Source organism: Primulina tabacum, chromosome 13 (genome assembly GCF_025594145.1).
Source record: "Primulina tabacum isolate GXHZ01 chromosome 13, ASM2559414v2, whole genome shotgun sequence".
NCBI classification, from domain to species: Eukaryota; Viridiplantae; Streptophyta; class Magnoliopsida; order Lamiales; family Gesneriaceae; genus Primulina; species Primulina tabacum.
In genome coordinates, this window is record NC_134562.1 from 6,000,135 (window position 1) to 6,012,044 (window position 11,910).

An 11,910-nucleotide genomic window follows, 5' to 3' on the forward strand; every position below is an offset into this window, starting at 1 on the left:
AAAAATCACTCAAAATAATTGAAATCGGAACAACAAAACGTGTAATTTATCTTGCATAACTTGTATTATGGTAGTTGTCCTAGCAATCTAATTTGTTATTTGGTTTTATTGACTTTTATATTAAAAAAAATCTTTATTTTAATAAGATTTAACGGTTTTATCCAATTGTATGTCAATGTAAATTGCATTATTAAAATCATTGAATATACAAAAAGTACTACGAGTTCTGCCTCGTAATGTAAGATAATGAAATTCATTGGAAAACGTACCATATATTATAAATATGTTCCTAATCGATTCAGCTATCTAAAATAACGACAAATATCGCTTGAGCTTGAGACTAACATCTGTGATGTAAACATCATGTTTTATTGGTAAATGTATAAAGATGTTCATTCATACATATGAGTAAATATTTGATGATGTACTGAACAATCATCTCTCAGACTTTCCAAGTGGTTATCAATTATCGAGTGGAATAGTTTGCGGTTATGGTTGTACAACATTAGTTCTTTGACCCAGGACACCGTAGAGACTCTATGTACTAGCATGCACTTTGATTCGTATATCGACTCATTGAGGGTCATCAGGTGGCGATGTTGAGTGTAGTTTCGAAATACGTAGGAGCTAATGCATTGTCGTCGATGATTCACTGCTCATCTACGAGTGAAGATATCCTATTTCTTCAAAATGTGGTCCTCGGGTTGTGTGCGCACATCCAACTCTGCCTACTCAGAATTTGACACCTCCTGTCCCCTCATCGACATGCTCACCTGCATCATTTACACTTAGTGAATCTAAAGACTTAACACAGATGTACCGTGATAACAAATACATCTACATAACACACAATAATGAAAAATACCGTAATCAACATACCTTTCATGAACTTAAAAACATAAACGTAAACGTGTCATATGAAATCATAACGTGTCAAACAGCTCATCTTATCATCATATACTTATGCATTTACTTTAATTGGATTCAGTTCATTAGTCGTGACTTTCGTATCAGCTTTATCTTATCATCATTAATCGATGGATCCATCTACATATAACCGTGGTACCCGACAGCTGTCGGACATCAGCGACATTGTTACCCATCCACTGTGCCTAGGCCTCATCCTTATCGTTTACATATATATCGTTAGTCACAACCAATTCTGATCGTTCAAAGCATCATCACTTTCATCACTTCACAAAATCATGCATATACGTAAATTTTTTTCTTCTTAAAACCAATCATGCAACATATTTTTCATAATTTCATAAAAATCATTTTCAGGATGCATAAAAATTTAAAAGTATGATAAATTTGTACTCGGGGCGCTGCCAGGACTAAAAACTCACCCCGGGTGTAAAATGACTATTTTGCCCTTGAAAACCCAAAATGATCATTTTATCACTGGACCCCAAAATTTCGACCCGAAGCTTACCAAACTCCTTAAAACATCCCAAAACATAATTAAAAGTATTCTTAGACGTAAAATCGAGCCTGTTTCAAAACTTCATCGATTCGTTTTAAAACTTGTATCGGAGTCTCAGTTTTAACCCGAATCGAAACGAAACTTAACCGAATTTCTCCCAAAATTTTACCACACCTTATAAACACATTTACGGCCTTAAAACTCTCAAGACCAGACCCCTAAACCTCTCGACCATACGCCGAATGTTGCTGGAAAATTCTGCCAAGTCGCAAATTGAAAACCCTAGCCGCCCCTTTCTCTTATCATCGTTCCTAGCCTTTAGTCAATGGAACCAGCCACTAACCAACCTCACATAGCCCACCCTAAGACCCTACTAGACCCACAAGACTCACGGCCACACAGCCCCATGCAACCCAAACCACACACAAGATCGCTATCTACACCCGAAGCACGCCCGAGACCAACACAAATGTCCCTCAATCATGCGGCCTCTACCCTAGCCCCAGCCATGTTCGAGCCACCCTAGGCCACGGTCCAGACCCATTAGGACCTGGTCTCGGGCTAAGGACGTCCTTTGCACATCCGAGCCTCCCCATCATCCGATCTGCTCTCCAACAAGCTTCGGTCGAAGCATTGCTCCCAAACCCTTCGGCCAACAGCACTTAGTCTCGACCCTAGTACTAATTTTCCTTAAACCTTGACATGTTTCATCCCTCTAGCATCAGCAACCGACAGCCCCTTGCACAAGGATTATAAAAATGTGATTTGGATGTATAAAAATGTGGATTTCATGACCAAATCGAAGCATAAATGTAAAACCATACAAGGACCGAGCATTATACATGAATGGCACGCATATCAGCATATAAATACGACGTGAATGATGGAAAAGAAGATACGTGGCGTGCCTTGATGATTATATGCTAGAAAACTTGAAGATGCGCGCGTCGCGGAAGCACTAGAGAAGCGGGGAGGAATTTCCTTGGAAGAGAAAGACTAGGCCGAGAGTTGCTGCTATTTTTCTTTGACAATGCCGATGGGGAGGTTGCTGAAATGAGGTGGGCGGCTGCTGATGGTTAGGTTTAGGTTTAGGGTGGATTAGTGTAATATTTAAATAGATAACCAAGTACTAATGGGCCCTAATTTGGATTTAAAAAGGATTAAAGGGTTTTGAGCCCATTAAGCTTAAAAATAAACCCATCAAATCCAAACACACTCCCGAAAAGTATTTCGTTTAGGTACGTTTTTGAAAATATTGCCCGAACTCTCAAAAAGTCATCCGAATCTTTAAAATTTGCATACCAATTAAAAATATGACCAAGCGGGTAAAAATACCCATTAAGGTCCATTTTCGAAAAATACACTTAAAAAAACACACTCCATAATAATTAATTAAAATTAATCACTTCATAAAATAATTTTTCCTAATAATTCTCCGGTCTCCGTTCCTCGTTCGAGCGCGAAACTAATCTAGAAACCCTAATGAATAAACTTTTAAAATTAACGTGAAATAACTCCTAACCATGAAATAATTATGCATTAAATGCATAAAAATAAATAAACATATATTTTAAATAAAAACCTAGACTGCATGCATTTAGGTTACGTAAATTTAAATTTCCTAGACCTTACAATATGATTTTGCTATTATTACACAAAGATATATCACGTCATTATCGAATTTATTTACAACTCTTGATATACAAATGATTGCATATTTGATCGGGATATATGAGTTGAAGGAATTGTATTGTACGCTAAACAAAACTTAAGATTTTTGCAAGCACTATCAATGATATCTAGGAGATCATGTGACGATTTTACTAGACGCTCATATTATGATCGATTAGGTGGACTTGAGTTTTGACATTCTTGATCAAGAGGTTAATGAAAAGAATAAGCTACTTAGGGTAAGCACGAATAAGAATAAATATTGTTCTGAATTACATGAAGTTGTGAACTCACGGCTAGCTGTATCTATGAAATATTGAAAGTCACACAACTATTGGATTTTGTGTTCCCGATGATAAATTATACAAAAATTGAAGATTGTTGGATAATATATGATTTTAACGAACAAGAGCAGAATATAGTGGTGTTATTTTGAATTATTTCTAACTTATTATAATTAGAGATTTTAATCGTTGAACTGAAATTGACTTGGGTACAGGAAGTAACAAGATTCACATGTTTGCTGCAGGGGATAGGGCTCATCCCCAAACGGAGGAGATTTATAAGAAGCTTGACGAGTTGGGGGAGGACATAGAGAGTGCTGGTTATGTCGCAGACACGAGTCATGCGTTGCAAGAAGTTGGTGCTAATGAGAAGAGCCAAGCTATTAGGTATTAAAGCTAGAGATTAGCCATTGCATTTGCTCTAATTAAGTTTCCACCCGAACGACCAAGTAGAGTTATGAAAAAGTTGCGTGTGTGCGGTGATTAAAGTTTATTTCCAAGTGCACTGGAAGGACTGTTATTGTTAGAGATTACTGGAAAACAGCTTGATCATTGCATAAAGGTAGGCTGTACACTTGGTATTGGTGTGCATTGGCGGCGGTGCTGTCTCGGAAGAAAAGAAAAAATGAAAGGCCAAGAGCCTGGTTTCGGTTTCTTTGAAGTACAATTTTCATCTGAAGTCTACAAATGTATGAATATGTTCTTCATCTTTACAGTGTTCAAACATAAGTGTCTCAGTTCAACTGTTACATTTGGAGTTCTTTGTATTTTAACGATCATGTTCTTCGTTTATTTTGTTAGGTTGATTGGAAGCTCGAAGAGGACCAAAATACAAAGAAGAGTGGATCGAGACCTATGAGCCTCACGAGTGATTTACACTCGGTGAAGCAAATCACGTTTAACTACGTGAATGAATGATATTTAGTTTTACAATGTTGAAAATTTATACAAATTAATATGTTTAATTTTTAGTTTTAAGTCCAAACTTTTGAAGAAATTAGTGCGTCTTCATGCTAAATTTTGGTCACAAGGTTTTTGTATTTAGACCAAATTCAGGGCTATCGATGACGCAGAGGTCGGTCAGATTTGTTTTCAAACGTCTATTTTGTTAATAATTAAGTATTGTAAAAAACTTCAATTATTTTGAATTTTTCGCGAGAAAAAAACAGAAAATGTGTTGGTTCTCCTGCAATTTTAACTAATATATTACGAGTAATTTATTTTAAATATGATAGTATTTGAGTGCTTTCGTGACGACAAATTTCGTTTTTCGAAGCTCAAGAAAAGAAGCTGGGTATTTCTGAACTCTAACGAATATCCAAAGAAACCAATGTTCTGGTAATAAATAAACTTCATATTTTTCAGATTGAAAAGTAAAATATGAATCAAAATTTCGAATTTTGAAGTAAAATATATAGAATCTTCGTTGAAATTGGAAATTTTATTATTTCAAACGGGTTTTAGGATGTTAATAGACAAGAATATCATATACACATAAGCATAACCAGATCACTGGCATCTGCAAAAGAGAATATAACATAATGTTGAGTGTACTATAGAAAAACAACACTCAAAACACTTCAAGATGATTTGAGACTGAGACTAACAATCACAGATTTGAAGGGTGGGGGTGATCGAGCGCACGTATGATCAGTGTGCACTGACCAGGAAAGCATGCTGGCAGACTCCACACTCTATGGTTTCTGAGCCTGAGCTGGGAACTTGAACCTGCTCCAAATTAAACAGGGCACGGTGAAAATGACAAGAAAAAACCGATTTCATAAACTTCAACGCCAATATGAGAATTGTTTGAACCTGCAAATGGACTGTACAAGTGGGGCAAGCAACCTCTTTCATCCGTCTGGCTGAAACATCTGACTTGGAGCCCTGGAGAAAATAAATGAATAAAAAAAGAGGTGGCAGTTCGAATCTATGTATTGTCGACGAGCTAGCACACAAAGATATATGAAGATGAAAGCCAACTAATTCAAGATACTCAAATCTCCATATCAGAATAGCTCAATAAACCTGGTGTTGGTTATATGAGCCGGATAGTTGACTTTAATTAAACTAAAACTCCGATGATGGGAAAAAAAGAATACTGTCAAGGATGGATGAGCACATTTACCTGATGACACCTTGCAGCTTCTCTCCATCGCCTCCTGTAAGAATCAACAACCCAATTGAAAACCATTGAAAAACAGCTTCACAACAATGAAACATAAGCACAAACTAAAACCCCAAACAAAAGCAACTTGTGTCAAGCATTGGTACTTGAGTCAACACAATTAAGAAATTAACTTGTTGAAACCTCCACAAAGGAAACTCTCCAATTTGGTTAGCACTCACATGCCTAAAATGGGAAGAACAGAATATTTCGAGTTGAAATGTTGCAAATGAGGGCATTGGAAACATAATTCACAACCACGAGAAAACATGCTACCACATAACGTCACACGTAAAGTTATCAAATGATGATTGAACAAAACATAAAACCACATTAAAACAATATCAATCCTGAATATTTTGACAGATCAAACAACAATGCAGCACGGCAAAAGGAGCAAGTATGCAAATATTATGTTTACGGGTATCAACAGATACATTGAATGTCAAAGTAGGTGACACCTGAAGTTTCTTTGCAAGATCATTGTGAACTTGAGTAACAGTAGATCTGTTACCACCTTCCTTTGCATAACTCAACCTCTGAGAAACTTCAGCCTACAAAAATAGCATAATTTCAAATTATCCTAATGTCATAGCTCCATGAATCATTATCTCAAAAATGCTCATTGTCAAAGGCAGGAGGAACATGCAGATTTTTTTTTTGTTGACAAAACTGAAAGTATAAAATGAATGCATCTGTATCTGGACAGCATCATCGGATTCACCAAGCAATCACTTCTACATCTAGTCAATAAATCTAGAGCAAGAAACCATGGTAAACAAGGTTTGGGGAAGACCCTAATGGGAAGAATATAATTGACACATACCAAGCATTGATCGCAAACTCTAACCACTGGAGCATTCTCATCAGCAGTAAGAGCAGTTCTACCCTGAGTACACTTGTCACAGAAAATATCTCCACAGTTTCTGCAATGATGCTGAAAAGTAGGACCAAAATCACTGTTTTATACATAAATCAGAAAATATATACCCATGAAACATCATATACATGCACACACAAGAAAGATGCACATTTTATATATGCGGAAGAAAGTATGATCATAAATATTAAATAACACATTCCAAACACGGAATAATTGAAAGAAATGGAGGAAATGTGCATAGAAGAAACGACAGGACATGCCTTCCGCACAAAAGCATTGAAATCTGTCCCACAAGCTGTGCATTTCGGTGCTGCTTCGTCAGGAACCTATTATCAAGTCAGAAAATAAATTAGAACCTGAAGTTTCCATAAAGTTTAAAACAGAAGATAAAGATTTACTCCTAGGATTGGTGGAATTGCCTTACATTTTTCACTGTCCAAAGACTAATAAAAATAATAAAATATTTAGAGTTGAGTGATTGCCCATATAAAAAATGCAATTAAAAAGATCAATAGGACTCCAACATAGTTTTTTGGGGCGCAAGACGACCTAAAGCGCTAGGGTGTCTTCAGACCTGAGGCGCGAGGCGAAGCGCACATTTTATCGAAGTAAAGCACATTTGACACAAGTTTTAAATTCAACATATATAAAGTAATTTATATTATTTAAATTAAATGTTTTTCACAAAAATAACAAACAATATAAATACAAATCCATTAATAGATAACGTAGCATATATCATAACTAAAAACAAGCTCCAATCATTTAAAATTAATTAGTAAGTCGTAAAGTGATCACAGTATATTAAAAAAAAACTTCAAAAATCTAAATCATCAAATTTATCTTCATCCTCCTCAACTGTATCATCATCATCTCCAGAAGCTGAAGCTCCAGAGATTGGAACGTTCGGCAGCAGAGACACACAGACGCAAAAAAAATTTAAGGCAATGACGCGCAGACGCAGAAAGAATTTGAGCGAGGCCGCAAGGAAGATGAAACGTATGCATGCATATTGCAGGGCTTTTTTAAACAATAAAAAGGGACGAACTTTGTAATTGGGATTTAAAATTTGTGGGCTAAATTATTTTATATTATATATGTATTATGCACGCCACAAGCATACAGGCGCGCGTCTGTTTAAAGTTTTGCTCCTGGATAATAACCCAAGCGCAACGGGCGCGCCTGTGTGGCTCAGCCAGGCGCTCGCCTTTTATAAATATGGACTCTAGTCATGTGCACGATACAAATCGGAACTCCCACTTCCTCCAACCACAAGGACTGGACCCTCACCACACACTGTGTTGGATTCAAGAACCATTCAAGGACAATGAGAACTTCTGATTCATTGGACTGGCAGCTCTCCAGCTGATGCTTCTTGGATAGATGCAGCACAACTCGAGACCCAATACCCGTCCTTTGTGCTCGAGGAAGATTACGTTACTCCAGGCGGGAGTAATGTCAAGCCACCAGCCCAAGTTCAACAAATGGGCCAAGCCCAGAAGATGTCACGTATAGAGGATGTCACGCATGGCAAGTTTCGATCGAAGGGCAACTGAAGTCTCTTGAAGTTGAAGAAGTCTACACTCTATATGTTTAATTTCTTTTTAGTAAAACTAGATTATCCTCGGATGTTATCTTCGGATTTTTATCCAGCCATTAGGTGGTTTGTTTTTCAAATTTGTAGGTGGTTTATCTTTTAGGATTCTGATCTTTTCGGTTTATAAAGATTAGGCGCACTCATGTATAAATATTCATTGAGATGCAATTGATAAAGCAAGCTTAAATTTCAGTACAATCAATTGTTATAAAAATCGTGATGTTCTCTTCATCGGGCCTCAACACTTCCATTAACAATGGGCAAGGAGTAAAACACAAAAGAATAAAGAGACATCTTGACGATTTTCGAGGATAATGTCCCATAACCCAAGCCATTGCTCACGCACGTGACAGTTGACTGTACTGATTAACCAAAAAATGTGATTTCTTTCCATTGTTTCTACGCAACTAGGTTTCGAGAAGATCTAATAAATAATAAATGCAATATAAATAGTTGATATAGAAAAACAAAAAAGGTATAAAAATTTATGTGGCTCATAAGACTAAATAATAAGAAATAATTTACCCAGTGATCTTTTTCTTCATTGACAGGCTTTATCAAATTCATCAAGTCCCCGAAACCTTTTTTTTTCTCAGTTGACTGTACAGCAACCTTGGGAGATTCAGAAGGCTGGCTTCTTCCATTCATCTCCTTAAACTGCAGTTTCAAAGAGTAACAAAATATTTTACTGGTTCAACAACTTTTTTAATAGATTCCACGTATTCATTCTTAATATTTTCATATGTAAGAGTGGCAGTTCACTGGTCGCAAGTGGGACAGAAAAAATATGCAAACAAAAACCACAACCACACAAGATGGTACTGACGAGTCATCGATGCTTCAGACACTGCATAGTTCTCTACATCTGTGTAACAGCATGATCATTTGAACAAAATAAACAATCACAAACCTGTACAACCGCAGCAGTAACTGTGTCCAAAATTGTGTTGGTGATATAACTATTTGACTGCAATCTGATACGCCTCGGTTCAATGTCGACGGAGCTTTTTGACCAGAAGGCAAATGTCGATGAATCCAAAGCCTAAATATGAAGAAACCAGCGGTTTAACTGAAATACATCTTGGTAAGAAGATAATCGTAGGCAAAACCAATTTCGCATTAAAGCAGTAACCGATGAATGATTTGTTAGGTTAACCAGAATAATAATCATCCTTCCCAGTATACCTACCCATTCACCCAAAGAAAGAGTTTACACACCCCATATAAATATCTTCTAGATAATAGCACTTACCCGTGTTTAAATTCGGTAAATTTTAAAGATTGGAAATTTCAGCTTCACACCATATTGCAATTCATATAAAATCGAAAATTGTGGGTTATTTTGGTGGCTGATAAAACTATATGCACTTAACTTTTCCATGTAAACTTCATAAACTCCAAACATTCCTCCCAATCCAATTAACTCTACCCTGTTAGGAAAAGACCGAATCAAAACATACTTCGCATCTGGATATTGAGTCAAGAAGATATATTCGCAGTATCCGATTGGTGCTTGGGTCCAGCATACGGATTCCATCCAGGCCAATCTGAAAGCACTCAAAATAAAAATATTTCAAGCTAAAAACGTTAATTGATGCTGCACATGAATACAGATAAAAAAGAGGAACTTCGATTCTACCATTGCATATAACTAAGTGACATCATAAATCATAAAATTTTGTTGGATTTTTTTCATTTTCTGCATTTACATTGTAGCATATCATTAAAGATTTTCCCACCAAAAACAAGGAAAATAGAGAAAATAATCAAAATAAGTATAAAAGCCACCACAGCCTTAAAAATATAATACAACAAACCAATTCATACCTATCTACACACTAAGAAATTGCATTTCAATGAGATGGAGGAGCCCAGGAGACTACCTGTTTTCCATACGCACAAATGTGCACATCTTAAAAATTATGTCTATGTCAAGAAATATTCTCACTAGAAAAAGGTTGACAAATTTGGTGTCCGACACAATTTCTGATGCGAAAATGAAGAGCCAAACAACATCACACCTTCACAACTCTCGCCTAGCACGACATGCAATTCCATTTCAAATTAACTCACTTAATTATCGCATGGTAAGAAGGGTGACAACAATTTGAACTAGATAGATTTCATAACCAAGGCAAAAGAAAATAAAGTGATAAATTCAGTTGCAAAAAACTTTTGACATTAATGAATCCAAACCATTTTGTTAAGCATTTAGTGAATCATGTTCAGATATTTTTTAACTTCTAAATTTACAACTTGATAAAAGTGGCTCCATGATAATCAACCCGTCAAATCGCAAAACAGTTGCTTAAGTTATGTCCTAAACAGCACCAAAAGTTATGTCCTAAACAGCAGCGTCGTGATCAAACACAAATGCAAATAAACTAGGCAAAACCCAAAACTTTAAGAATATAAAAGGTAACAGTCATCCATATAAGACATTAAACTGTTAGCCGATTTCAATTCATATTGATTGTCGATGGAGTCATTTGTTACCAGATATATCTAGGCTATTTCAATGCGTGAAAACGCACAATTTTAAATAAGAAACAATACAATACAGAAATAATTAGACGTATTTAGTTAGTATTACAGTGAAAAGTAAAACGCGTTCACAAAGTACTTAATTCTTTGCACAAACCTGGCAAAGTACATCCGTTGTGCTCTGGCCAACACTTTCTGCCAACAGCTTCAACCTGAACTTTTGAATCCCACTTTTATCATCTTGCTGAGCATCCGCCTTCGGCACTGCTCTCACAACCTTCAACCCAGAATTCGCAGGATGCTCCTTCCCCAAAGAAGAAGAACCCCCTATGGGCCTTCCAAAATCATCAAAACCAGACCAAGTAGATGACTTTGGAGCTGTTCCCCGAGCTCCATAAGGCTCTCTACTCCCTTTGTAAGCGTACACTCCCTCGTTACTCCCGTAGTCACCGTCATTTCCATATGCGCTGTATCCAATATCCGCTATTTCTGATCCCACAACTGACCTGCTCCCGCCTAAATTCCCATCAAGATAACCATCATGTTTGGTAGTATTATCATACGAGGATTCATAAAGAGCGGAATTTAACTGAGGGTATTGAGAAGAGGGATGAACAAAAGGATAATTTGAATTGGGCGAAGTCTGGCTGGGGCTATGGTCAGTGTTTGAGGCATAATTTGGAGGAGGCGGCGGCGGCTGATCGTAAGATGGATAATACGCCGATGATTGAGCTGGGGAGGGAGGTTGATAAGTCACATGTGCTTCGAATTGGGGGAACGATAAAGAGGGCTCAAGTGGTTGATACGATGGGGCGGTGGGGAGAGGATCGGGATTTTGAGAAAACTGAGGATATGAAGAGGAGCTGTGGCTGTAAGAGGCTGAGTAGTCCGCAGAGGAAGGCGGAAGAGGATTGTAGCCGCTGGTCGAGAACGGTGGCGCTGAGGCGTACGGAGGCGGCGGGTGGTGAATAGGATCGATCTGACTCGGGTTCGGGTTATTGGTTTCCGGGTAGTACTGCTGTTGGTTGTTGTAGTAAGGATCGGTGGAAGCATAATTGCCGTGCTGCATGGCGTGAGCTGACGGCGAAGAGTAGGAAGCGGTGATTTCTGATCCGAAGGAAGAGGGGAAGAATTGGGTTAAAAAGAAGGAGAAGGAAACGGAAAAGCGTGTGTAAGAAGGATTTTTTTAAATTTTGTTTCAACAAGGATTTAATTGACTTTTTCTCGAATCTTATTTGCCATTATATTTCTACTAACCCAAAAAATTACATATAACCCATATATAAAATTAATGGCATCTCAAAATACATGTTAGAGTAGTAGTATCTAACAAGTTAACTTGTTGTTTGGGTTTTTATTGACTTTATGTTAAAATAATCATTATTTTAATAATATTTT

The 11,910-nt window shown here is 37.1% G+C and overlaps 1 protein-coding gene across 1 annotated transcript; it reads right to left on the reverse strand.

Annotated features, from left to right (window-relative positions):
• Positions 1-4,803: 4,803 nt before the first annotated feature.
• LOC142522303 (protein FREE1-like) lies at positions 4,804-11,653 on the reverse strand. The gene is made up of 10 exons (XM_075625594.1): positions 10,670-11,653; positions 9,489-9,575; positions 8,939-9,070; positions 8,554-8,685; positions 6,692-6,757; positions 6,375-6,485; positions 6,010-6,102; positions 5,509-5,543; positions 5,197-5,266; positions 4,804-5,109 (listed from the first exon to the last, which is right to left on the reverse strand). The coding sequence occupies exons 1-10, from the start codon at positions 11,579-11,581 to the stop codon at positions 5,032-5,034; spliced, it is 1,716 nt and encodes a 571-aa protein (XP_075481709.1). The 5' UTR covers positions 11,582-11,653; the 3' UTR covers positions 4,804-5,031.
• Positions 11,654-11,910: the final 257 nt, after the last annotated feature.

What these genes read in the sequence shown, in the direction of transcription:
- LOC142522303 (XM_075625594.1), bottom strand. Translation starts at nt 11,581, where the DNA reads ATGCAGCACGGCAATTATGCTTCCACCGATCCTTACTACAACAACCAA. An exon ending in ACTCAATATCCAGATGCGAA is followed by an intron (nt 9,071 to 9,488) that starts GTATGTTTTGAT and finishes CTTCATATTTAG; the next exon opens with GCTTTGGATTCATCGACATT. An exon ending in TTACTGCTGCGGTTGTACAG is followed by an intron (nt 8,686 to 8,938) that starts GTTTGTGATTGT and finishes TTGAAACTGCAG; the next exon opens with TTTAAGGAGATGAATGGAAG.